The sequence below is a fragment of the Mustela erminea genome, chromosome 18 (assembly GCF_009829155.1).
Source record: "Mustela erminea isolate mMusErm1 chromosome 18, mMusErm1.Pri, whole genome shotgun sequence".
Taxonomy (NCBI): Eukaryota; Metazoa; Chordata; class Mammalia; order Carnivora; family Mustelidae; genus Mustela; species Mustela erminea.
This window is the reverse complement of record NC_045631.1, coordinates 29,468,437-29,495,063: the sequence shown is the minus strand read 5'-3', so window position 1 is coordinate 29,495,063 and position 26,627 is coordinate 29,468,437. Positions and strand designations below refer to the sequence as shown.

The window sequence follows — 26,627 nt, the reverse complement described above, 5'->3', positions numbered from 1 at the left end:
CAAGAGCCAGGGACAGTCAGACCTGCCTTTTGCTGTTACCTTGACTCCAGCAGTTCACTATATTATCGCACCTAGGAAAGTGGTGTTATCCCATAGGTCTTCTAGAACAAAGTTCCATCTCGAAATCAATCAAAACCAACGAGGTCAAGATTCATATAAAGACACAGCTTTGTTAACCCATAAAGCATGAAACTCAGAAGCAAGAGCCTTGAGAAACAAGCCCCAAAGTTCAGGGAATGGTCAGACCAAGGGAAACAATGCTTGGCTGAGGAACAGAAATGTCTTTCAAAGAAAACAAGAAGAGCCTGACGTCCCTCACTCATGTTTCCTGGACAGCTGCCTTTTTCCGAGATGCCCAGCTCATTTGCCTGGGCAAATCACAAGAGAAGCAGGTTTTAACTACATTCCATCAGCCGGAGAAAAGGGATATCACTTTTTGGAAGGTAAACCCAGGAGTTTCACGTTTGGTTGTTGAATTTCTGACAATCTTCCAGAGTATTTTCGACCCAAGATATAATTTCATAAAGAGCTTATGCTTTAAATCGTCTGTCTGTAAAATACATCTGGATGAAATTTCATTTTCTCTGAACCTTTCTTTTTCCTTCCTGTGTGGATCTAATGAACTTGAAGTTTCAAACTTGTAGAAGTAGGGATGGTATATAATATTATATTTAGGCTTTAAATCAATATGTTTCCAGATACTGGTATTTTTTCATGGGCCACCTTAATAATTATCTGACCTAACTATCAATTTTGTAACTAGAGAATGTGACATACCAGAGGGTAAAACGACTCCCAGGGGCCATATAATGACAGAAGCAAGGACTTATAATCTACCACGCTGAGAACAAGTCCAGAGTTCTGAACCCCTCTGGTGGCCCAAACAGGGGCAGTATTTTGAAATTTAGACCAGAAAAAAAAGTCATCATTTTTTAATTGTTTTAAATCCAAAAGACAAATCTACCTGCTTCTACAAAGAATAGGGAAAAGTAAAGAAGGGATCCAAAGGACAGTGAATAAGTGAATGGGAAAGAGAGATTCAGTTGTTCTTGAATTCTGTTCTCTTAAGAGCTGTTCGGATCCCACGGAGAGCTCAGAGTTTAGAGTTTTACCTTCCACGACTGCAGGAGGATGATGTATTTAACCTCAAAAATGGGAAGAAGAAGTTCTGCTTTACTGGGCCAGTGATACTGCATCGACCAATCACCGCAGTTTCCTCGTGCATCCGCCTGGAGCCGCAGGGTGTTTCCTGCTGAACCTGAGTGTCTCCTCCTAGTCACATCAGCCCCTCAAAACCTTTCCTTCTGGGCCTTTCCCAGTAAGAAGTTCTTGGTGGAAGCTATAAAACATCAGCTCCTCCAAGCAGAACAACTCCGTGGCTGCCACCAGAGGCCAAGGCGTTTGGCAGGTAAGACTCATTAACTTTAATCTTTCCTGATTTCTACAAAGTTGATGATGAAATTTCCTAAAGCCTTCTCAGAAAGCTTGGTACTGCACTGGGACTTGTCCTCCTTGGGTAATATCTGGCACCAGATTTGGCTGCCACCATGGTGGTTCATGTCTATTTGGTGTAAGGGAGAATGTGACTAAATCCATGGTAGAGCAAGGCAGCTTTTCTGAGTCTGAAAACAGTCACAGAATCGTAAAGTTTTAGGTCTGGAAGATACCAGAGACCTCTCATCCATCCTCTTTAGAAACTGAAGCCTAGGGACGCCTGAGTGGCTCAGTTGGTTGGACGACTGTCTTCCGCTCAGGTCATGATCCTGGAGTCCCGGGATCGAATCCCACATCGGTCTCCCAGCTCCACGGGGAGTCTGCTTCTCTCTCTGACCTTCTCCTCGCTCATGCTCTCTCTCACTGTCTCTCTCTAATACATAAATTTAAAAATCTTAAAAAAAAAGAAAGAAAGAAAGAAAGAAAGAAACGGAAGCCTAAGAGATAACACAGAGAGTTGAGGATGAAGAGTAACAGAATGGTGCTCTGTATGGTGTTCTTGAGACTAAGGTGATATCCTGTGACATTCTAGAGGGAAAATTGTGCAGTGTTTTAAGGGTTCCCTAAGTTGGGGCTCTTAGCTCTTTATCTTGTTTCCAGCATCGCAGACCTGCTATTTCTAACATATCTAAACACCTAGTTATCCCTGAATGTCTAGTCCCACGTGTCTTCAATGCTCTTGTGTACACCTGAATCTCAATCAGACATATGAGTTGCAGTCATATTAAATGGGGTTCACTTTGGGAGAATGGAGTGGTTGGATTTTACTGTGTTTTATGTCATCAAATGTCCAAAACCCTGTGGCTGAGGTGTGGGATTTTTTCTCCTAAAGAGATCTTGAGAAGAACTTTCTCCTCACTGTTTCCCTCTTGACCCTGGAGCTGCTCAAGGAGTGATTGTGTTTGTTGGTTTTCCTATTGGCTCAACCCACCACCCTCAACAGAGCTCTTGTCACTCATGGAAAAGAATCCCACTAATTCCTTCCCTTCTCATGCCTTTCTACATTCCAGTGTAATGTAGTGACTTCTCAGCAAATCCAAAAGCCTGTCTCTGGAAGGCTTTGGTACTCAGTGTGTGGTCTGCAGACCAACAACATCAGCATCACCTGGGATCCTGTTGGAAGTAAAGGCTCTCAGGCCCCTTCTGTGACCTTCTGAGTTATAATATGCATTTAACAAGGTCCCCAGGTGATTAGTAGGCACATTAAGGTGTAGGCTAAGGGACCATCACCACCCTCACCCTCTGCACCCTCCAGGTGCTGAACTCCTTCTCTGTCCTAGGAGTTTCATTCATTCAGCATATGTACCTACACCTATTATGTACCAACAGTATGCTTGGGTGTGGAAAAAAATAAAAATAAATAATACATAGCCCTTGAGGAGCTCATGGTCTGATGGGGAAACAGACATGAAAACAGAGGTACATGATATGAGTAGAGTACAGGAGGACGGGAAGGTGAATGACCTAACTTTGCCTGGAGAAGTCTGCTCACTTCACAGAGAAAGTGGCATTTGGCCTGACTGCTGAAGAATGAATAATTCATCGGTCAGCCTGCCATAAGAGAAGCAGAGGCTATGACTCTGTCTCCAGATAATGCTTCATGTAACAGGGAAGGCTCCAGGCTTCCAAAGGACTAGGAAATGAGCATGCTTCTTCACTGAGCATGATGATAAGAATGTGGACAAATATCCAAACATCACAGAAGCCTCTGGTTGGCCTCTTACACTCTGAAGCTCCAAGTCCTCCTGCCTCTGCCCTGCTTGGCTCTGGCTGTAGACAGTGTCCCTCCAGGTGTTCAAAGATCCTTGAGGACCTTCTAGCACAGCTTTTTTCCCATGCAGTGGCATGAATTTGCGTTTGCTTGGGTCTGCTTTCTGCCCTACGTCCTTCCTTTACACGTACCAGGGAAGTTGGCCAAGACATGGAAAACAATTTGACTTTGGCCTCGAGGTCCCTTCCCTGCTTCCCAGTGAGGGGAGCATAAAGGGGTCCCAAGGAAAGGAAAAGAGAAACGAGCCCCGAGGTTGTTTTTCCCTGTTAAGATTTCTCAACTGTCATGTCTTCAGCTATGATATTTTTCTTCCTCAGTCTATCTCAGATGATGCCCTTTTTCATAGACGGACCTTCTCCTTTTTGTTTTTAATTTATTACGAGTCACTGAAAGAGTCGTGTAATGAATACTTGTGTGGCCAACAGCCCTTTTAAAATATCAACGATATGGCTGTTGCCAGGGGCAAGGGGAAGAGGGAAAAGCAGTTGGTTTCTAGTAGGTATAGAGTTTCAGTTTTGCAAGATGACATAGTTCTAGAGATTGTTGTACAACATCGTGAATATACTAGTTACCACTGTACAGGATGGTTGAAAATTTTATACTATGTGTTTTTACCAGAATTAAAAAATATATATAGTTCAGTCTCATAAAAAATATATATAGTACTGGTTTTGTTGTTGTTGTTGTTGTTGTTTTTTACTCCCAAACCATCATCTTTGTGTGCCTTAAAGGACAGATTTCTGCTGGCTCAGTGGTCCCCTCGAGTCACAAAGGGAAGGACTGTGGTTCTACTTGGGGTCGTAGAAGTATAAGGCAGGATCCCAAGCCATTTGGGAACTCCTTTTGGAAAAAAATAAAAGTGCCAAGGAGAATCTTGACCAGAAAGGTGTTTACTCATACCTTTTTTTTTTTTTCTAGAGTTAGCTTACAAAAAATATACTCAACAAGATAAAAGTTGGTAGGGAAATCATAGAAGGACAGAGGGAAATATTGGGGGAGTGTTAGACCAAAATTACCTTGTCTAGATACACAGTTCTCTTCTGGGCTGGTCTAATCCAAGGGGAGTGTATCAGTGGGTGTCCAGGAGACCAGCGGGGTGGCCCCTCAGGCAAGTTTCCCTTAGGGAAGCCACAGTTTCCCTTAGGGAGTTTCAAGCAACTATGGAGGGGGTAGCCAATCTGAGATGCTCTCCCTGGTATGTTTCTGGAGTCCAACCAGGGAATGCACATGGAGGGGAGAACCCATGCCCACCTGTGAAACCGAAGAGGTCTGCCAGTATGGTCTAAACACGCCATCATTCCATTTCCATGCCGTGGGCTCTTCTCTGGGCTAGAGCTAGAATCTCCTCGAAAGATATTTTGGTTCTATTCCACCAAACCTCATGAACACTCTACGTAAGCCCCAGAGCCCCTCATCAGCAAACAAGGCTGCGTGAATTTTAGTCTGACTCAGGTTCAGGGTTAAAGCTTACAATGGAGGGGTTCATCTAAGAGCTGGAGTCTCTCCAGGCAGCCTGGGACAAGCTATGAGCTTGGGTAAGCCCTGAGCTTTGTCACGACTTCCATTCCTGTGCTCCCATTAAATTGGCTCTTTAAGGAGAGGGGCAGCCCCTGCTGGTTTCAGAAGGGAGGAGTTGAGTGCCTGCTTCTCAGTCACACTTCCCTGATGCAATACATCCTCGAGGGAGGGAGGGAGGGGAACTCCAAAGCCCTGCTCCAGGTTTGGTAACAGCATGTCTCACACCTGTCACCACAGGTGCAGGATCTCGGGTCACAGGCTGTCAGGGCAGAGTCAGACATCCTGGGTCACTTGGTCTCGCTCCCTCACTTGGCAGACCAGGGGCCCAAAGATGTTAGGTAGCCTGCCCGATGTCACAGAGCTAGTTATAGCAAATGCAGAAGTACGCAACTCAGGATGTCCTGACCCCGAAGCCCGAGTTCTTTCCCTTCCAGGACTGCTTCTTCCCACGTGTGCCAGTACCCGGCATGGATCTCACAGATGGTAGATGCTGAGTTAGTCTCCCCTTCTCTGCTCCAGTGTGAGGGCATCTGCTGGTCCCTGGGCCTTCTCTGCTTTACCATCCCCTTTTTGTGACTCACTCCCTCCTGTGAGAACACAGCAAGCTCACATATGATCCTGGGTCTCGTTTCAGCAATGCTTGTCCTTCTCCATCTCCCAGCCCTTCTGGCCTCCCTGACCTTGCCCCAGACTGCAGCACTGGCTGCAAATGGTAAGTGTCTCCCTGTATGGGGTTCCTGGGGGCTGCTGAAACTCAGGACCACAAACTGGGTGGCATAAGGCAACAGAAATTTAGGGACACCTGGGTGGCTCAGTTGGTTAAGTGGCTGACTCTTGATTTTGGCTCAGGTCACGATCTCGGGGTACTGGGATTGAGCCCTCCATCAGGATCCACGCTCAATGGGGAGTCTGCTTCAGGATTTTCTCTCTGTCTTTCTTTGCCCGTCCCACCACCTCTGGAATAAATAAATCAATCTTAAAAAAAAAAAAGGAAAACAGAAATTTATTTTCCTATAGTCCAGGAGGTTAGAAATCCAAAAATCAAGGTGCCAGCAGAGTCCCGTTCCTCTGAAGGCTCTAGAGGAGAATCCTTCCTTCCTTGTTCTTAGCTTCTGGTGGCTCCAGCAAGTTTTGTACTCCTTGGCCTAGAGCTGCAGCAGTCCAGTCTCTGTCCCTGTCTTCCCACACCTATGTGAATCCCATGTGCCCTCTCCTCTTGCCGTAATACCACCAGTCATTGGATTTAGAGCCTACCCTAATCCTGTACCTTTATGATTTCATCTGAATTCATTACATCTGGAAAGACCTTATTTCCAAATAGGGTCATATTCTGAGGTTCTGGCTGAACATGTATTTTGGGAGGGACACCATTTAACTCACCAGACTTCCCTGTTCAGAGAATGCATCCTGCCTCCCATGCACTAGAGGACAATACAAGTGAAAACAAGAAGAAATCCTTCCTCTACCTTGTGCCATCCCCTTCTGTACCTCAGGGCCCTGATCAGCCAAGCCCTTTGATTAGACGCTTAAGCATCTGTCTTACCAAGAACCAGAAAAATCCCCACAGCCCAGTAGCCCGAGCCAACCTGAATGGTCACCCACCTTAGTCCCATCTCTGGGTCACCCACCTTAGTCCCATCTCTGGGTATTCTAGTGGACTCCTGAAGAGCGACTTTGACATCTTAGCAAGGCCCAGAGAATATCCGTCCCATTCTGTGCTTTTTCTCTTTCTTGTGAATGTTTCCTAATCTCGGTCTTCTGCCTGCTCAGATTTGAGGGGTGGGGGTAATGGCTGAGAAAGAGGGAGACAGAAGCAGAGGGTATCTCAAAGGAATGGTGTCAGATACTTGGCTCTTTGCCCCTCCCTCTCCAAGCACAGACCACCACAACTGCTGCCATCTCTGATGCCGTGAGTCAGGTCAAGGTCCAAGTCAACAAGGCCTTTCTGGAATCCCGGACCAGGTACGTGAGATGCACACACAGCCTACCTCCCCTTCCTGGCTTTACAAGCGCCTCCGGGCCAGCCCTGACAAACCCAAGCAAAGCCTTTTACAAGCTGTGCTACCCTCACCCCACCTCCTTGGCCTGTAGTGTGTGCCAAGTGGGAGTAATAGCCCACTAGAGTCTTAAAAATCCTCAGCCCGTAAACCACCTTGAAGAGGATGTCTAATCTCACCCTGTAAGGACTTTCTTCCGCTTGGCCCAGTGTTTCCTTGGGTCATGCATTCCAGAGTCTCAGCAAGCTTTTAGGTGGACTTTCTCTGTTCGTTCAACTAACATTGACTAACTTAAGTCCAGTTCCCTGGGAGCAGAATCTGACACGTGGGTTCCTACGCAGGCGGTCTTACTAAGGCATGCTCTCAGGAAAGCTGTGAATGGAGTGAGGGGACGAGCTGGGGAGCTCAAAGGAGGAAGTTAAGCAAGGATTGGCTCAGTAATCACACCAGACGGGTTCAGATGTGAGCCTTTAGCAGCTGCACCCCGGGGTGGCTAGGGTCACATCACCCCAACCCCATAAGAAGACCCGAGGGTACCTGGGGACCCCACAGGGTACCAGCAGAGTGAGCCACCCTCCAACCACAGGTGAGGTTGGGATCTCCGACCCCAGCTGTGCGGGCTGGGTCCCTGCCCTCACCAAGCCCAGCCAGCTAAAGGCAGACCAACAATAACCATTGTGTTGAGCAGAAGGCAACTTTATTCCTTCCTCTTGCTGTCCCTTTGTGCTGGAATTGGGGCTTCCTTCCTTCTTGGCCTTTGAATGAACTCTTAAGCAGTCCCATAAGTGTTCTGACTTTTATTTGACCCAGAGAGAGAGAGAGAGAGAGAGATCACAAGTAGGCAGAGAAGCAGGCAGAGAGAGAGAGAGAGCCTGATGTGGGGCTCGATCCCAGGACCCCGAGATCATGACCTGAGCTGAAGGCAGAGGCTTAACCCACTGAGCTACCCAGGCACCCCCTGTTCTGCTGACTTTTAGATGACAATACGTGCTGTCGTCACTTCTAGTCCCAAGAACAGTGTCCCTTCAGGAGTTCCTACGTCAGCATAAGGAGAACAAATCCAGAGCATCTCACCTCCCTCAGCTCGGGGCCGCATTACTTAGAGTGAGAAAGGGAGCTCAGTCTGCGGATCCCTCTCTTTCCTGGGCTCCTCTCTCTCCCCCAGCACAGGTGTCTGACTCCTTAGGGTTACGTTGGGGAAAGGGGGAGAGACACCAGAGGTCAAGGTCTAAGTCACCTCACAGCGTAGTGCCTTGAGGAAGACAGAGGGTCTTCCCCACCTGGGGCACTTGTCAGCTCTCTGGGAGATTCTGCTGCCAGCTCCCTAACCCAGAGAAGTCTCTGGCCAGTAGCCTACAGCTCCAACCCTCAACCCAGAACCATCTGGCTCAGCTCTTACCTCCCATCCCCCTCGTGAGACAGGTCCCTTTTAAGCAGGCTCTAGAAGACAAAAGGCTTTGCCCCATGGCCAGAGGCTGTGTGGACTTTGCCCAGGGCTGCCCTGTCTGGCTCACACTTTCTCTCAGGTGCATTAGTGACAGCCACCACCCCTTGGGGCTCTTTGAGCAGGTGCCAACCACTGGCCATGACTCTAGGACACACAGTCAGGCCCTCCTCCTGAGGTCCTTGTCACCAGAATTAAAGCACAGGGGGAAGCCCCAGGTTGGCAGCAGGGAAGTACCTGGGACTTCAGCAGCCGCCTCCAAAGGAACATTCTCTCCCTGCTTAGCTTCAACCCTTCTATCGCCCCAAGGTGGGGCTAGAGTAAAACCCACAACATCAGAGTTCCTCACTTCCTTTGCAAGTTGTGCACAGGACGACTGGCCCGGCTTTGGGACTCATCCCCACTGGTTAGTTCTTGGACTCAGGAGCCTCAGACATAAAGGATCATACAGAAACCTCTCCTGACACGAACACAAACAATCCAAGTCATGATTTGTGAAAAGGACCAGGGAAATACACAGAGCAAAGGTTGCTGCTGGAGGTCAGGGACCAGGGAAGCCTGACAAGGATGAGAAGCAGCTAGCCATGTAGAGAGCCGGGCGGGGGAGAGCATCCCAGGTCTGGGAGGGACAAAGGCAAAGGTGCTAAGGCAGGAAAGAGGTTTCGGGGGCTAAGAGGGCCAGTGCTGGTGGAGGTGGTAATCTACCGGTGAGAGAGAGAGGCGGGTCCTGAGGGCCAGGGAGTCAGAAAGCAGATCAGTGGTTGCTGGGGGAGGGGGCGGTGAGGAAGGGGGAGCAGGGGAGGAACGGGAAGTGACTGCTTAAGGAGTACAGCGTCTCTTTTAGGGGTGATGAAGATGTTCTGCAACGTTAGGAGCACGTGTGCAGTGCTCCATGAATCCTCATGGATTCATCCATGTCTCCAGGATAAGCCGATGAAGGGCTTTGCCACGCAGAGTGACGTGGTCTATTTGTGGTCTATTTTTCCTTCTAAAGAGTTCCCTGCTGCGGCTGTGTGGGGCATGGACAGGAGAGGGATGGGAGCAGGGGCAGCGGGGCCGTCAGGAGGCTGCTACAGCCGTCCGGGTGGGAGGGCATGGTGGCTAGGGTGAGGGTGCAGGCCTGGAGATGGGTAGAATTCTCCCCACACCCTGACTGCTCCCGCAGAGCCCAGGCCCTAGCCAAGTAGGGGGTAAGTGCCCCGGGGTTCAGCCTTCAGGCAGGAGAGCCACACACAACTCAAGGCAGAGGAAGCGTGAAGGAGCACAGACAACCTTGCGTGAGACCTTCCAGGCAGAGCCCTACAAGGCTGAGCAGCCCACCTTGTTTCTGGGGTGGGGGGGGTCCCTTTGGGTCCTGGCTCATGAGGATGGTAGCACTGATGCTAACATGCATGAGGGTTTGTTTATTCTATGCCAGCTTTACGCTCCCTCCTCCCCACAACCCTATGTAGTGCTAACTCCACCGGTGTCAAGTAGCTTGTTGTTGAGGGCAAAATGATCAAATAGCACGGTTCGACCTTAGGTTACTGTCATTATCCTCATTTAGGGATAAGGAAGCTGCGTACAGAGAGGTTGAGTAACTTGCCCGGAGGCATACAGCTAGAAAGTGGCAGGCATCAAAACAGAGTCAAAACAGCCAAACATTCAAATCTTGTTTCCTAAGCTCAAACTCTAGGCCAGGGCTGGTCGCTAGAACTTTCTAGGATAATGCAATGTTCTATATCTGGGACATCCAGTACAGGAGCCACTAACCACACATGGCTACTGAGCACTTAAAATGTGGCTAGTGCCAGGGAGGAGCTGAATTCAACTTGATTTTGATGAAGTTCCATTTAAATAGCCACACATGGCTGGCAGTTACCATGTTGGACAGGGCAGCACTCTGGGCTACTGGGCCATGCTGTCCCTGCAACAGCAGCCACAAGACAGCCTCGTTTCTTTTCCCGGGTCCTATTTTATTGAGGTTGGGGGAAGTTGGTCAGGGGTAGGCCTGCTGATGAGAGCCCAGTTATCACAGCTGTCCTTGTGCCTCTCCCGCTAGCCCAGGAAGTCCCTCAGCGGAGACACCATGCCCCTCACTCTTGAAATAGCTAAGAACCTGATGAGTGGCAGCCCAGGTATTGGAGCTAGTGAGCCGTCCCCCCAAAAGCAGAGCTGTCTTTTGGAGAATGTGAGCCACTTCCAAGATTTCAGTCTCAGAGCCACGGACATCCTCTCATAGAACCCTTCCTCTCCCCCCTGAGGAGACTGAGGCACAGGGAAGGGGTGGTGGATTCTCACGGAGCGACTTTTCTGACACCACCCTGCGCTCCGTCATCTCTGTGTTGTCATGTGTTTCTTAGGAGCAGGGATTTGGGCTTCTCGTTTTACACACGGGAAATTAAGAATAAAAGACTGAACATCTTGCCCCCAAAATGGTCCATAAAAGGCGGGGTGCTACAGCCCACATCTAAACAAACTCCACTTGGACTCTAGGGCCACATGGAACTGGGGGTGTTTCCACGGGAAGAACTACAGGCGCACAGGTTTGCTCGTTCTAGAATTCTCGGTCTGCACAGCCACATGGCAGGAGTTCCTCGGTCTGAACCCGTACATCGTGGGTCTGGGTGTTTTTAAGCTTCCCCCAGTTGATTCTGACCCGGCCAGCACAGCTACAACCCTCTGATTCTCATTCAGGAAGCGCTCAGCTCCAGCTCTCTGCCCTTTCTCAGAACCAGACACACTGTAGCTTCCTCCTCCCAGAAGAGATTTTCCAGAGGCATCCAAAGGAAAATGAGAAAAGAACTCAGGCAGCGCTTGTCTCCTGCGTGCTGCCCACATCCCCACACGTCCCCTCACGCCCCTTCTACAGGGTCTGACTCGAGGGGTCCGGTCGTGACTCTCCCATTGCTCTCTGCTGTAGGCTGAAGACGGCCATGAGCTCCGAGGCACCCACCACTCGACAGCTCTCCGAGTACCTCAAGCATGCCAAAGGCCGGGCACGCACTGCCATCCGCATTGGGCAGGTGTGGGAGGAGTCCTTAAAGAGACTGAGGCAGAACGCGGCCTTGACCAATGCCACAGGTACAGAAAACCCACTAACCCTCTGATGGCAGCAAGGGGCCATCCCTCTGTAGGAGAGAACAGAAGCCACCAAAACCTGCATTCTCTCTTAGGAGCACCTCCAAGGAGGGGCCCTCCCGGCTCTCCCTTCTCAGAGTCATGGACCTGCAGGGCGAGGAGGGACAGAGAAGAAGCTATGTCAATGTGGGGTGTGTTTTGCAGAGAAAGGAGCCCAGGCCCAGCACGATCACGTTGCCAACTCCAAATGAGGGGACATTCATGCTCTTTGTATAATGCCATCTGTAAGCCTCCGTCCAGAGGAAGTTCTAAAGTCAATAAACATGGGCTCCCTGTCCCAAACCACAGTGCCACCACTACGGCCTGTAAAGGAGACATTTAAACCACCTAATCAGGGGGATTTACTGGGATTATGTCATAGGAGATGAGATTTCCCTCTTGTTTGGGGTAAGGACCTGAAACAATGAGGTAGTGGATTGATCGTGACCTCCTCCAACCCCTCGCCTGCCTCCCCCCACCCCGCCCCACCAAATGTCCCAGTTCCTGGAGGGTCATGGAGGAAGGGGTTTGGTCCCAACCGGAGGAAGAGGCTGTAGGTTCTCCCTGAGAAAATATCAAGTGCGGGAAGATAACTGGCCCAGGACTTGGGCAAATTCCAAAGTTCCAAAAGAAGGAAACTGGGACAAGGTGGGGAGAAGTAGCAATCACTTTGAAACTATGAGACTCCAAAGGAGGGGCAGGTTGAACCCCAGCCCCCGCCACCCTTCACAGATGGTCCCCTGACGAAGCCCCCACAGAACCAGGTTCCCCTGCCTCCCTTCCACCCAGGCACCCAGGTGCCTCTCAGGCTGCATTAGGTTAGCAGTTCCCTCCGATCTGCGCCTGGGATGCCTGAAGCCCCCACACCATGTTACTCCTTCCAAGACACCGTGCTTCACACTTGAAAATTCCCTGTCCCTTCCCAACATCTTCCTCATCTAGATTCCTGCTTGCTTGGTACTTCAGATGTCAGTGAAGCTCTAGAAGAAAAGCAGTCTTTTTTTGTTTTTGTTTTTTAGGTATTGTAGTCATTTATTTATTTATTTATTAACATATAATGTATTATTAGCCCCAGGAGTACAGGTCTGTGAATCGCCAGGTTTACACAATTCACAGCACTCACCATAGCACATACCCTCCCCAATGTCCATAACCCAACCCCCCTCTCCCTAGCCCCCTACCCCTGGCAATCCTCAGTTTGTTTTGTGAGATTGAGAGTCTTATGGTTTGTCTCCCTCCTGATCCCATCTTGTTTCATTTATTCCTTTCCTACCCCCCAAACCCCCCACATTGCCTCTCAACTTCCTCAAATCAGGGAGATCATATGATAATTGTCTTTCTGTGATTGACTTATTTTGCTCAGCATGATACCCTGTAGTTCCATCCACTGTCTTCGCAAATGGCAAGTTTTCATTTCTTTTGATGGCTGCATAATATTCCATTGTGTATAAATACCACATCTTCTTTATCCATTCATCTGTTGATGGACATCTAGGTTCTTTCCATAGTTTGGCTGTTGTGGACATTGCTGCTATAAACATTCCAGTGCACTTGCCCTTTCGGATCACCGCATTTGGTATCTTTAGGGTAAATACCCAGTAGTGGGATTGCTAGGTCATAGGGTAGCTCTATTTTCAACTTTTTGAGGAACACCCATGCTGTTTTCCAGAGTGGCTGCACCAGCTTGCATTCCCACCAACAGTGCAGGAGGGTTCCCCTTTAGAAGAAAAGCAGTCTTACCAAACTAATTCAGACTAATGGTGCTCTACCTCTCAGGGGTATTTTCATTCTAAAAGAAAGGTCTGTTTTTTCAAAGGACCTGATAAAAACAAAGAATCATTAACAATTCTGGGAACTTTCACAATTAACTGTTTGGCCTCGGGGGAAAGTCTCTTCAGCACTGTGATCTCAGTTTCTTATCTGCAAAATGGGAATTAAAATTCTACTTTAGCGAGTAGTCAGGATTGAACCAGAAACCACCCAAGAATTACTTCCCTAGAACACAGACCTGTATTCCAAGAAATGTAAGTTGACCTCTGGTTTCAGTGTCCTGCCTTCCCCCAGTGCCCCAGAATGGAGAAAGAACTCAGCAGCTTTGGCGCCCCTTCTGTTTCAGACCCCAGTCTGGACTTGACTGCACTGTCTTGGGAGGTGGGCTGTGACGCCCTTGTTCCGGTGGTGCAATGTGACGAGGACAGTCCTTACCGAACCATTACAGGAGACTGTAACAACAGGTGAGCGGGCATAGGCCGGGGTGGGGGGCGGCCCGGCCCAAAGGCCATGCCCAGAGGACCCGCTCCAGCCCCGCCCGCCTGCCCTGCCCAACCCAGCCGGGGCCAGTGGCGGCTGGGGCGTTCCCGGCAGAGCCCCCTTTACCTTACCCTCCTGGGCTTGCGGCCCACCGGAAACCGTTCTGTTGGAACCCTCCCGACCTTCCCGTCTTCTCAAAGGAGACCGCTGCATCCCACCCGCAGCGCAGCCCCGCGCCCTCAGGGTGGGCGAGCTTCCCAGACCCCACATGTCAGAGGCGTCTCCTCCGCGCCCCCTTTCCCGCGGGCGGAGGCTCCCGCCGCTCCCACACAGGTCCCCACGGGCTGAGCGCGGGTCTTGCTCGGTTTCAGGAGGAACCCCGCGCTGGGCGCCGCCAACAGGGCGCTGGCGCGCTGGCTGCCGGCCGAGTACGAGGACGGGCTCTCCCTGCCCTTCGGGTGGACGCCGGGCAGGACGCGGAACGGCTTCCCCGTCCCGCTGGTGAGGGCGGGCCCGGGGTGGGCGCGAGCCCCGAGCGGGAGGGGGCGGGAGGGCAGTCAGAGGGGAGGGGATGCGCCCCCAAACACACGCGGGATGCCAGAAAAAAGAGGTGAGAGGGTAGAGGGTGCGAGGCGGGGCCGCGGCGGCGGAGATGGAGGTTTGGACGGGCTCCCCGGCGGTGTTCCCCCAAAGTGCCACGAGAGGGCAGCAGAGCCCGGGGCCCAGCCACGCGGTGGTCTCGGCCCGGAGGCCCCACAGGCCAGATGCCCTGGGGTGTCCCAGGCAGATGGCCTCCCTGCCCCATCCTGCCTGCGCTTACCCCGCCCCCGCCCCTGGGGTGCATCAGCTGTTGTTTGCCTGGAAGTCCTATCTGTTGGCCTCATCTGAGTTGGCAGCCCCTCCCCAGAGCCCCTCTCCTATTGCCAGACACCTGGCACCTCAGTGACACTGACGGCAGGAGACTTTGTTTTCCCCTTCCGTCATGGAAAGGGCATTGGCCTTGCAAGCCATCAAGTCACACAGACCCGTGCACAGTCCTGTCCCCACCCCTTGGTAGCTGCAGGACTGCTGGGGATTGGCCTGGCCTTTCCAGGACTGGGTGCCGTCCCCTATAGGACAAGTGTAATGCCACCCACTTTGCAAATTTGCCATGGGGATGGAAGGTACACAGTACACAGGTACACACTGTTGCGCCCGAGGTACACAGTAAACCGCAGCTGAGCTGGACCCCTCAAAGCTCTTCCTCCTCCAATCCTTCCTGCCCTTCTCTCTCCGTCCGCAGGCCCGAGACGTATCCAACCAGATTGTAGACTACCTGAACGAGGAGGGTGTTCTGGACCAAAACAGATCCTTGCTCTTCATGCAGTGGGGTCAAATCGTGGACCATGACCTGGACTTTGCCCCCGACACCGAGCTGGGGAGCAGCGAGTACTCCAAAGCCCAGTGTGACAAATACTGTATCCAGGGAGACAACTGCTTCCCCATCATGGTAGGCCCCTACGGCTGTCAGTGACAAGCCTCTCACCTCCCTGACCACAGGGAAGACATTCCCAGCTGGTCAGCCAGGGGCTCAGGATGGATCCCAAATGCTGATCTGACGGCTTCCCAAACCTCACATGTCTGTTCATTCACCTTCCATTTATTCCATGAATAGACATTATTACCGACTCCATGCCAGGCAGTGAGCTAAGCGCTGGGGAATCAAACACTGCTCCTTTCCTCAAAGACTGAGACCTGTTTGGGAAATGGGCAAGTAATCGCTAATGGCAGAATTGGGGAAGCTCTGGGTAGGGTCATCTCCGTGCCTGCCCTGGAAGCAGTGGCATCACTTAGGGACTTACTAGGGATATTAAAGCTCAAGCTTCCTCCCATTACTAGGGATATTAAAGCTCAAGCTTCCTCCCAGACGGAGAGAAACAAAGTCTACATTATACCAGGATCCCCGGGAGATGCTTTTTTTTTTTTTTTTAAGATTTTATTTATTTATTTGACAGAGAGAGAGAGGTCACAAGTAGGGAGAGAGGGGGAAGCAGGCTCCCCGCTGAGCAGAGAGCCAGACGCGGGGCTCCATCCCAGGATACTGGGATCATGACCTGAGCCAAAGGCAGAGGCTTAACCCACTGAGCCACCCAGGTGCCCCCGGGAGATGCTTTTGATACACAGTTCATTTGGTAGAACACTGCTGTAAGTCACCGTGGGGTCTGGGAGGGCTGCTCCCAGAAAGAGATGCGATTGGATGGGTGAATCCGAGCCAGGGCCGGGATTCGTGGGGCTTTCCAGCAGGAAGAGAGAGGAACTTGCCATGGTGCCCCATTTTCTTCTTATTTGTGATTTTACAGTTGAAGAGTGATTTATTCACTCAAACAAATCAAGGTTATGTGCTGTGATATAAAGAACATGAGCTGCGGACTGAGGTCAATCTAGATCTGAATCCCATATATCCCTTCCGGTTTCTAAGTTCCTAGGCAAATTACTTAACATTTCTGAGCCTCCATTTTCTCACCTGTAAGATGGGACTGAATTATCTACCTTACCTTTTTTGAGGACCGAAGTGAGAAAAGGTATGCATTATGCATAGCACATGTTAGATCCAAAATAAATAAATGGTAGCTGTTGTTGGTAATAATTAGTAAGAGAGCCTTTCCTGGGTCATGTCTTGCTTCCCTGTCCAGGGATCTCAGGACTCCCTCCCCACCAAAAATGTGGAAGCTTTGCTATGAAAGATTGAATGAGGGCGCCTGGGTGGCTCAGTGGGTTAAGCCGCTGCCTTCGGCTCAGGTCATGATCTCAGGGTCCTGGGATCGAGTCCCGCATCGGGCTCTCTGCTCAGCAGGGAGCCTGCTTCCTTCTCTCTCTCTCTCTGTCTGCCTCTCAGTGTACTTGTAATTTCTCTCTGTCAAATAAATAAATAAAATCTTTTTAAAAAAAAAAAAAAGAAAGAAAGATTGAATGATCCCCCTCAGCCTATTTTACATGGTGGCAATGTAAAGAACTTCAGGGCATTGTGGCCCAGGAGGTACAATGTCAGCAGGAGGTTTCTGGAGCCAGTGTCTGGTCTCAGGGTTCCAGGAGGGCTCCGTCAGCATCTTTGCCAGCCGCATCCAGACCTGCCCTGGGGAGAGGTTGTCAGTTCCCAGCTGTGCCAGCTCTGCCCAGTCACCTACCCCAATCTCTCCACAGTTCCCTCCCAATGACCCCAAGCTGAAGACTCAAGGAAAATGCATGCCTTTCTTCCGAGCTGGGTTCGTCTGCCCCACTCCACCTTACCAGTCCCTGGCTCGAGATCAGATCAACGCTCTGACCTCCTTCCTGGATGCCAGCTTGGTATACGGCCCCGAACCCAGCCTGGCCAGCCGCCTTCGCAACCTCAGCAGCCCACTGGGCCTCATGGCTGTGAACCAAGAGTTCTGTGACCACGGGCTAGCTTACCTGCCCTTCGACATCAAGAAGCCAAGCCCCTGTGAGTTCATCAACGCCACCGCCCGAGTGCCCTGCTTCCTGGCAGGTGAGTCTAGGCTGGAAACAGAGGGACCCAAGGACTGGGAGCAGAGAGAAACCAAAAAAGCTTCAGGAGGCTACTAGGCACTTCCAAAGAGGCTTTGCCACTGCCTCTTCTCCTGTGCCTTCTGGGAAAAAAACGCACACCAAGTCGCCACCGCCTCTGGCTCTGGTTCAGGTGTGGCAGAAGGGCCCAGATGAAAACAAATCTAAGAACGTGTATTCACTATGAAAAAAAAAAAAAAATCAGTTCAGAGAAGCACAAATAATAAAATCCACAAAACCCCGCCACCCACCAATAATGATTGTTAACATTTTTAGTGCCCATCTTTCCAGAGTTTTTTGAAAAAATCATAGGTAGAGTTCTACACTGTTTTTATATAATTGGGGTTATACAATCAGTTATGTTCTATAACCTGATATCTTCATGTAATATATCACATCATTAATCATTCTTCTACAACTTGATTTTTACTGGCTGCCTGGTATTCCATGACATATAATTTATTTTATCAACCCTACTTGGAAGCATTTAAATAATTCTAGATTTTCTGTGATTTATTGCTGTTTTTTAGGTCATGAACATCCTTGTTGATGAATCTTTGTACTCATTTTAAAAATTTTTTTATTTTTACTTTTTTGAAGATTTTATTTATTTATTAGAGAGAGACAGAGCACAAGTGGAGGAAAGGGACAAAGGGAGAAGCAGACTCCCTGCTGAGCAGGAAGCCCCATGTGGGGCTCGATCTCAGGACCCTGGGATCATGATCTGAACTGAAGGCAGACATTTAACTGACTGAGCCACCCAGGTGCCCCTCGTTTTTAATAATTTTATTAAGATAACTTGCTAGAGGAGGAGGTTCTAGATTAAGAGGAATGCCTATTTTTTAAAAAAATATTTTATTTATTTGACAGAGAGACACAGTGAGAGAGGGTGCACAAGCAGGGGGAGTGGGAGAGGGAGAAGCAGGCTTCCTGTTGAGCAGAGAGCCTGATGCGGGGCTCAATCCCAGGACCCTGGGATCAGGACCTGAACCGAAGGCAGACACTTAACGACTGAGCCACCCAGGCACCCTAGGAATGCCTATTTTTAAGGCTTTTTATAAACTCAACACAAAGTCCCCACTCTATACAACCTGCGCACAAGCAAAGCCCCCCAATTCTGTTCATTCTGGGGGCTCATGTCCTCCTGATATGCCCTCAGGCCCTCTGCCTTGGGCTTCTGGAGACCTTTCCTCTTCCAAAAATCCACTCTGCAGGACAAACCCCCTGCCCACCCAGACAGACATGGCAGAAAGCCAGTCCATAGGCCCAGATCTCTTGGGTAGACCTCTTGGATTCCATGTTCACACATATCTCACATCAATCCAGATACAAAACCAAACCCTTTGCTGTTTTCCATAAAAATACCTGTGCAGGGGCACCTGGGTGGCTCAGTGGGTTAAAGCCTCTGCCTTCGGCTCAGGTCATGATCCCGGGGTCCGGGGATCGAGCCCCGCATCGGGCTCTCTGCTCAGCAGGGAGCCTGCTTCCTTTCCTCTCTCTCTGCCTCTCTGCCTCCCTGTGATTTCTGTCTGTCAAAATAAATAAAATCTTAAAAAAAAAAAATACCCGTGCATACCAAGCGTTTGTGAGTTTAGTTGACTTTTCCTAAAGATTAGAGGACACAAAATGTCCCCTCGTGAAACACCCGCTCTTCTGCCAGTTAACTAAGTCCCTACTCCCATTCCTCCCTTCTTTCCTTTCTCCCAAAGGCCCCCATCTCTAGATTCTTCTCCCGTTATTGCACGGAGAAATTCGACCCTACCCATGCTCCTGGCCTCAAACTGGCATTCCTAAAACTTCCGAAGTTGCTCCACCAAAAAGCCTCTGTTAATTTGTACTGCCCCGTTTTAGTGAGCAGTTGGGATTGTAATCAGCAAGATTTTCCTTTTTAGTGTCATCTGTAGTTTTTAGCACACACTTGTGCAGTCAGCGTTATTATCCCCATTCTCCCACAGACTGAGCCTTGGAAGTGCCCAGTAACTTGTCCAAAGTGACTCAGCTAAAAATTGTGAGTGTGAAGCTGAGATTCAAACCTGTGACTCCCCGTCCTGATCCCTTTTGCACTTGACTTCCCTTAGGTTAACTATAAGGAGGGGCTTAGGAGAAGGGCCCTTGGGGGCACTATCATCTATTTCTTTGCGCAGATTATTGGGTTCTGGGGCTGCTCTGGGGAAACGAACCTTCCTCCCTTCTGGGCTTTCAGGAGATTCCCGAGCCTCCGAGCAGATCTTGCTGGCCACTTCCCACACCCTCTTTCTCCGAGAGCACAACCGGCTGGCCACTGAGCTAAAGAGACTCAACCCTCACTGGGATGGAGAGAAGGTCTACCAGGAAGCCCGGAAGATACTGGGAGCCTTCGTGCAGGTACAGAAGCCCAGGAGCCCTGCCTCCCATGCCCACCTGGCTTCCACCCCTGGCTCTACCACCTTCTCTGTTTCCCCCACCTCCGCTTCCCCTTCTCCCCCTCTGTTTCTTCTTTCCTACTGTCTCATGCTTCTCACCCTCCCTTTCATTTCTTTAGTATCTTTGCCCCAAAACAAATATCTGGATTCAGAGTGTCCGAGAGTCATTTGTATGTTGGTCACTCCAGTGTCATCCCTGGGACCAAAGTCTCTGTCACGCCCGGGACCGTTGAACAGCAGCTAGGCGAGCTGTTTCAGCTGGATGCTCTTCTTGTAAATTCTCCACATCCAAGCCACAGGTCACAGGCATCGTCCAGTGCTAGGAGATAGGCTGATTGACTAGCTAGAATTAACGGGGCACATATTTAAGCATTTTTTTAAAAATAAGTACAGATTCTTAGGAAGTTGTAAACAAGCAGCACATGCACGCAGCCTCCCCCAGTGCTAATGTTTTGCATGACCATGGTACAACATCAAAAGCAGGACATTGGGGCACCTGGGTGGCTCAGTGGATTAAGCCTCTGCCTTCGGCTCAGGTCATGATTTCGGGGTCCTGGGATCGAGCCCCGCATCAGGCTCTCTGCTCAGCGAGGAGCCTGCTCACCCCTCTCTCTCCACCTGCCTCTCTGCCTACTTGGGATCTCTCTGTCAAATTAAAAAAAAAAAAAAAAACCAGGACATTAACATTGACAAAAACCAAAGGTCTTATTCAGATTTCACCAGTTAGAAATGCAGTCGTGTGTGTATGTGTGTGTGTGTGTGTGTCTGTGCAACTTTATCACATGAGTGGTCTCAGGGAATCACTCCCACAATAAAGAAACTTTACTCTGCCATCACCACAAGTCTCCCGCCTGCTACCCTCTGAGAGCTGCACCCACCCACCCCCTTCCAGGTCCCTATCCACAGGTGATCACCAGTCTGCCCTCTGTCTGTACGGTTACGTTGTTTCGAGAACAGTCTGTATCCTTTTGAGATCAGCTCTTTCCATTCAGGGTAATGCCCCTGAGGTCCACTGGGATTGTTGCAGGTGTAAAGTCCCTCCCTTTCTGCTGCTGAGTAGTGTTCCATGGTTGACTTAACCATCTACCCACTGAAGGACATTAGAATGGTTTCCAGTTTGGGGCTATTCTGAATGATGCCACTGTGAACTGTCCAGGACTGCGGGATCCAAAACTATAAATTTCTGAGAGTGAGAATCTGACTAACCAGCTTGGTCTGATGCCACAGCTACCTTGCAGAGTCTGAGAAGCAGCTGCCTGCTCCAAGGATGAAATCCCTACAGCCTTTGCTGCTGAACAAATTGGAAGCAACCTAAAAGTAAAACAATAAGAAAGGGATCCGTGAATGCAAGAGAATTTTATGCAGGTTGAAATAAATAGTAATGGTGAGCTAGGCAGAAACATGAGAAGCTTGAAATGAAAAAGCAGAAAGTAAAAGTATGTATTCTCTAGGAGCACAAGTGTGTAAAAATATGCATCGTATAGACAAAGATTAGAAAAAAGAAAAAATAAAATTATTGCATTATGTGGTGTCACGATTTTCTCTTTTTTTCTCTATTTGTGTTAGCTCATTGCTTTGAGTAAAACAAGCCCCCCAACTTGCTTCTCCATGGCGCACCATTTGTCTCAGAATTGGAGATGAGGTGAACTCACACTGTGAACCATTCCTGTGGTTCATCGTTCCTTTTGCTCTGGCCCTATGGGGAAAAGTTGGATGATGTGGCATCGTTATGTTCAAGTGACACACGAGGACTGTCACTTTAGCTTCAAGGCCGTAGACCTGGAGCAGAGGTGACCAAGAGAGTCCATGTCTAGTGCCAATTCAAAGGACTGATCAGTAGGGCCCGTGTTTCGAGGCCGACGATGAGCAGCCAGCAGAAAGAATGTCATGATCAGTTAGCAACTGTCTACCACGGTCACAGCAAGGGAAATGGGCCTTTCCATTTGCCCTCCTAGATTTTTGGCCACTTGTCCCTCTTGATGCAGCTTCCTCCAGCCTCACTCTGCAGACGTCTCCGCATTCTCCCACCCTCGGCTCATGATGTTTCTCCCCCTGCAGATTATCACCTTTAGGGACTACCTACCCATTGTGCTCGGTGAGGAGATGCAGAAGTGGATCCCCCCATACCAAGGCTATAACAAATCTGCCGACCCCCGAATTTCCAACGTCTTCACCTTTGCCTTCCGCTTTGGCCACTTGGAGGTCCCCTCGACTGTGTCCCGCCTGGATGAGAACTATCAGCCGTGGGGTCCAGAAGCAGAGCTTCCCCTTCACACCCTCTTCTTCAACACCTGGAGGATAGTCAAAGATGGTACGTCTGGGGCGCCTGGGTGGGTCAGTGGGTTAAAGCCTCTGCCTTCGGCTCGGGTCATGATCTCAGGGTCCTGGGATCAAGCCCCGAGTCGGGCACTCTGCTCAGCAGGGAGCCTGCTTCCTCCTCTCTCTCTGCCTGCCTCTCTGCCTACTTGTGATCTCTCTCTCTCTCTGTTAAATAAGTAAATAAAGTCCTAAAAAAAAAAAAAAAGTATGTCCTTTCAGGGAGGCACTGTGACCTGGCGGTCCCGCACTGCGCCCTCCTTCTAGAGAAGCCTGGCTTAGAAGTCAGATTCCAGGAACTTCCTTCCTATGTGACCTTGGGCAAGTGAATTCACCTCATTGAGCCTCAGTTTCCTTATCTGTAAAACAGGGACCACAGTGGTACCCACAGCAGAAGGATATACAAAAAATCATGTGGCACAGATGTGGAGAGCACTACAATGGTTTCTGAGACCCAGGAGGTGGTCAATAAATGAGTTACACTTCTTTCTCTCCTCCTCTGGCCTCCAAGGTGTCTGACCTTTCCCTGCCACAGGCTTCCCTACAGAAAGAATTCATGGGTCCGGTAAATAAATTACTCTTTTCTGCTGTCCTCTAGGACTCTCCACCTCCATCAAGTGCCAAAGATTGGGCCAGTTCCTCTTTAGGCTGGGCGGGGCTGCACGGAACCTGGCTTTGCTTAAGTCCTGACAACTCAGGGCCTTTCTCTGTAGCCTCCTGCTACCTCTCCCCATGCTTCAGAGTTCCCCGGGGGGAACACATGGAAGGAAAACGCACCGACTCTCTGAGCCCAAGCTCAGAAAACTCCTGAAGTTTATATTCCTACCATCATCCCAGGAAGGTCCGTTCCCCACCCCCTCCTCACCCCAGCAGGCAGTCTAGACGCCCTCGGCCCAGCACACCCTGAAGGCTGCGCCTTGCTCTTCTCTCCCGGCTGCCAGCCTGAGATGTTCAGTTGGCCTCACTTTTTACCTGATAGGAAACGTCTGGTGGAGGGAGGGGCTAGCAGTGGAAGACAGCCTCACCCTACCCCCCGCCCCCAGGATGGCCTCAATTCCTCCCTTGCAGGTGGAATTGACCCTCTGGTCAGGGGCCTGCTGGCCAAGAAGTCCAAGCTCCTGGATCAGAACAAAATGATGACAAGAGAGCTGCGCAACAAGCTTTTCCAGCCCACCCATAAGATCCACGGCTTTGACCTGGCCGCCATCAACATACAGCGGGGCCGAGACCATGGGATGCCTGGTGAGTGGGCCTGGGGTCCCCCCTGGCCCAGAGAACTTCTCGTTACTTTCTGAGGGTCTTAGGGACTCTCTTCTATAACCCAGGGGATCTGGCCAATTCTAAAACTTTAGCAGAGATGCCAGTTTTTATTTTATTTTATTTTATTTTATTTTTTTAAAGATTTTATTTATACATCTGACAGATCACAAGTAGGCAGAAAGGCAGGCAAAGAGAGAGAAGCAGGCTTCCTGCTGAGCAGGGAGCCTGATGCAGGGCTCAATCCCAGGACCCTGAGACCATGACCTGAGCCGAAGGCAGAGGCTTAACCCACTGAGTCACCCAGGCACCCCCCCAGATGCCAGTTTTTAAAAAATTTATTTTGTTCATCTGTGAAATGGAGCCTTCCATTCTCCCTAATGCAGAGATAAGAGAACATACCTAGTACCGTCCCAGAGCTCCTCAGATGAACAAGAGGCCAACAACTGACTTGTCAAGCTGGTTTAAAAAATCCCAGAAAAACATTAAGAAAGGAGAATAGAGACAAACCAATGACTTTTGGACCTTTCTTTAGTGCCCACAAAAGGCAATTTAATGTAGTAATTAAGAGCAGACAGCCCGGGTTTCAAATCCCAGCTGTGCCATTTCTAGGGACATGTTGGGCAAGTTACTTAGCATCTCTCTTCTTCAGCTGACATATTTGTACAGAGCTTGGCATAGTGCCTGGGCCCACAGCGAGCCCGTGTAACCTGCTACCCTTCTCAAGCCTCAAGGACCACAAGTGTAAAACAATGGAGCCCTGCCCACCCCGCCCCCGAGGCTATGAGGCCAGGCTTTCTGGGGCTGGTGGAGCTGGAGCGTCCCCAAGGAGAGTTGTGGGGGAGAAGCCCCTGGGATGAGACAGCCTCAGCCCCTCTGCCCTAGGGTACAACTCCTGGAGAGGCTTCTGTGACCTCCCCCGGCCCCAGACCCTGAAGGAGCTGAACGCTGTGCTGAAGAACCGGAGGCTGGCTAAGAAGTTACTGGATCTCTACGGAACCCCTGACAACATTGACATCTGGGTTGGGGGCGTTGCTGAGCCCCTGGTAGAGAGGGGCCGAGTGGGGTCTCTCCTGGCCTGCCTCCTGGGGAAGCAGTTCCAGCAAATCCGTGACGGAGACAGGCAAGTGAGATCTTGTGAGGAGGACAGGGGAGAGCAGACCCTTTTCTGTGGGGGGGCCCAGACCTCCACGTGTTCCCAGCCACCTCCTTCCTTCCCCTTCACCACAGTGGGCGCGGGAGGGGCCGCCAGCGGGGCTGTGTGGACAGACCCTGCTTCTGTCTCTGCAGATTCTGGTGGGAGAACCCTGGGGTCTTCACTGAGAAGCAACGGGACTCTCTCCAGAAAATGTCCTTCTCACGCCTGGTCTGTGACAACACCCACATCACCAAGGTCCCACGTGACCCATTCCAGGCCAACAGCTACCCCCAGGGCTTTGTGGATTGCTCGGCCATTGACAAGCTGGACCTGTCACCCTGGGCCTCAGTGGAGAATTAGGGACCCAGGCTTCCCGGCCTCCGTGGCACTGTGCAGTAGCGCTCCCTTTGGTCCTTGATCCCATTTCAAGCAAGTTTGGTGACCCCGTTCCTTAGAGCTCCACACCCCATCCCGGCCCTTCTTTCCAGCTGGGTTTCTGTCTACTCGCCAGATGCACACCGCACTCAAGCCCAAGACCAGCACCTCAGCCTTCCCAGCTCTTCCACCTGAATCCTACTGCTCCCACGTCATCCCCTCGGTCCACGGGATGTCTCCCATCCTCTCCCTGCAACATGTCTCATCTGAGGCCGCGGCCATTGGGCTCTTATCTTTCCACCTCTCCTTTCAAACTAGATTGTAAGCTCCTTGAGCCAGAGACCAGTCTGCTTCCGTGTGTCCCCTGTGGCACCCAGCATGACGCTCAGCACACAGCACAGGCTCAATAAACATCTGATGGGTGACTGAAGGTAGTGGCAGTGACGCTATTCCCTTCCGGAAGGCCGACCTTGGAACCACGGCCACATAAGTAACTGGAGGTTTACAGCGCAGACATGTCTTACCACTAAGATGCTGTGTGCATGGGTCTAGGGGGTGAGAAGTTACGGTGTGGGGAGATTTCAGTTCTCAGAGAAAAGAAGGAAGCAAGGGGCTCCTGGGGAAAGAAACAATGACCACAGATAGAGCCAAGGGAGAGGGTTTGGGGTGCTGTCCAGGGATCCAACAGGGAGGACTTCCAAGCCTGGATTCTCCTACAGCTAAAGTTGATTTCCCTTCCAGAAACCCTTCTGGGAACTACCTTCTTCTTTGAGGGCAGTCTTTGGAGCCTATAAGACCTTTGAAGGGGCATCTCCAGAATATTCCTTGTACTGCTACCCAATATATACTCATGTCTTCTTTTAAAATGACCCTCCTTGGGGTGCCTGGGTGGCTCAGTGGCTTGAGCCCCTGCCTTCGGCTCGGGTCATGATCTCAGGGTCCTGGGATCGAGCCCCGTGTCGGGCTCTCTGCTCAGGGGGGAGCCTGCTTCCCCCCTCTCTCCACCTGCCGCTGCCTACTTGTGATCTCTCTCTGTCAAATAAATAAATAAAATCTTTAAAAAAAATTTTTTTTTAATAAATAAATAAAATGACCCTCCAGGTACGGTCAGCCTAGCTGGCACCTCCAGGTTCCCTGAGCGGTGGAGTAGGGGTGGGAGGTTCTTAGCCATCCTCTGGGAAGAGTCCAGGAGCCCAAAGACCTGGGCTGTTGTCCTAGCTCTCGCACCTATGTCTTTGAGCTTCAGAGAAGCCCCGTCACCATTCTGGCATCAGTGAAATGTGGAGTATTTGTCCTGTTATGGGAGGTCTTAATGTGGCCTGTGGCTCCTATGGGTACACAAGCCTCAGTATCCTGCACCTTCAGGCTTCCAGGTGGGAGGGGGCGCAGGGGAGCCCACAAGTCTCAAATAGAGGGGGTCAAGCTCCAGGCAAGATTATCTGGGAAATAACTCCTTCCCTTCCCTCAGCTCTGGCCCTGTCCTCCTGGGCCCAGCCAGCCATCTGCTGTCCCTGCTCTCAGAAACTGGCTGCATGAAGCCAGGACTGAGGAGTCTGCTCTCTTGAGGGCCTCCGAGCCACCATGCCAGGCTGCAGGGATGCCCGAGCCAGAGGCACCCCATCACCTGGGAAGGGCCTACCTTCCTATCACACCTCTGTCCTTTCTCTCCTGCAGGACAGCGTTGTGTCCCCTCCATCTCCCAACCCCTGACATAGGCCTGACACAGAGTGAGGACACAGCAGACGTTGGCTAGAGCAGTGAAGGCACGTGAGGCCTTGGTGACCGCAGTGTCTGTTCTCTGGGATGGTGTGGGTGGAAGGTGAGTCAGGATGGTCTGCTCAGCTTGTCTGGGCCCGGAGGCTTCTAAGAACTGCCTGCTGCGTGTGCATCAGAGGATGACTCCCAGATACCCTCTCCCCCACCCCTATTTCGGAGGCATGGACCACCCTGGTTCAAAATCAGAAGCCAGAGCAAGCCTCATGCCGAGGGCCCAGCCCCATAGCAGACAACGACAGAGCGAAGA

General features: G+C 50.7%; 1 protein-coding gene across 1 annotated transcript; it reads left to right on the top strand.

The window, feature by feature from the left end:
* Nucleotides 1-366: 366 nt before the first annotated feature.
* LPO (lactoperoxidase) lies at nucleotides 367-25,034 on the top strand. The gene is made up of 14 exons (XM_032321838.1): nucleotides 367-443; nucleotides 1,070-1,408; nucleotides 5,418-5,495; nucleotides 6,658-6,745; nucleotides 11,127-11,287; nucleotides 13,440-13,557; nucleotides 13,945-14,074; nucleotides 14,856-15,062; nucleotides 16,754-17,078; nucleotides 19,320-19,480; nucleotides 21,577-21,829; nucleotides 22,903-23,076; nucleotides 23,977-24,214; nucleotides 24,382-25,034. The coding sequence occupies exons 3-14, from the start codon at nucleotides 5,420-5,422 to the stop codon at nucleotides 24,587-24,589; spliced, it is 2,139 nt and encodes a 712-aa protein (XP_032177729.1). The 5' UTR covers nucleotides 367-443; nucleotides 1,070-1,408; nucleotides 5,418-5,419; the 3' UTR covers nucleotides 24,590-25,034.
* Nucleotides 25,035-26,627: the final 1,593 nt, after the last annotated feature.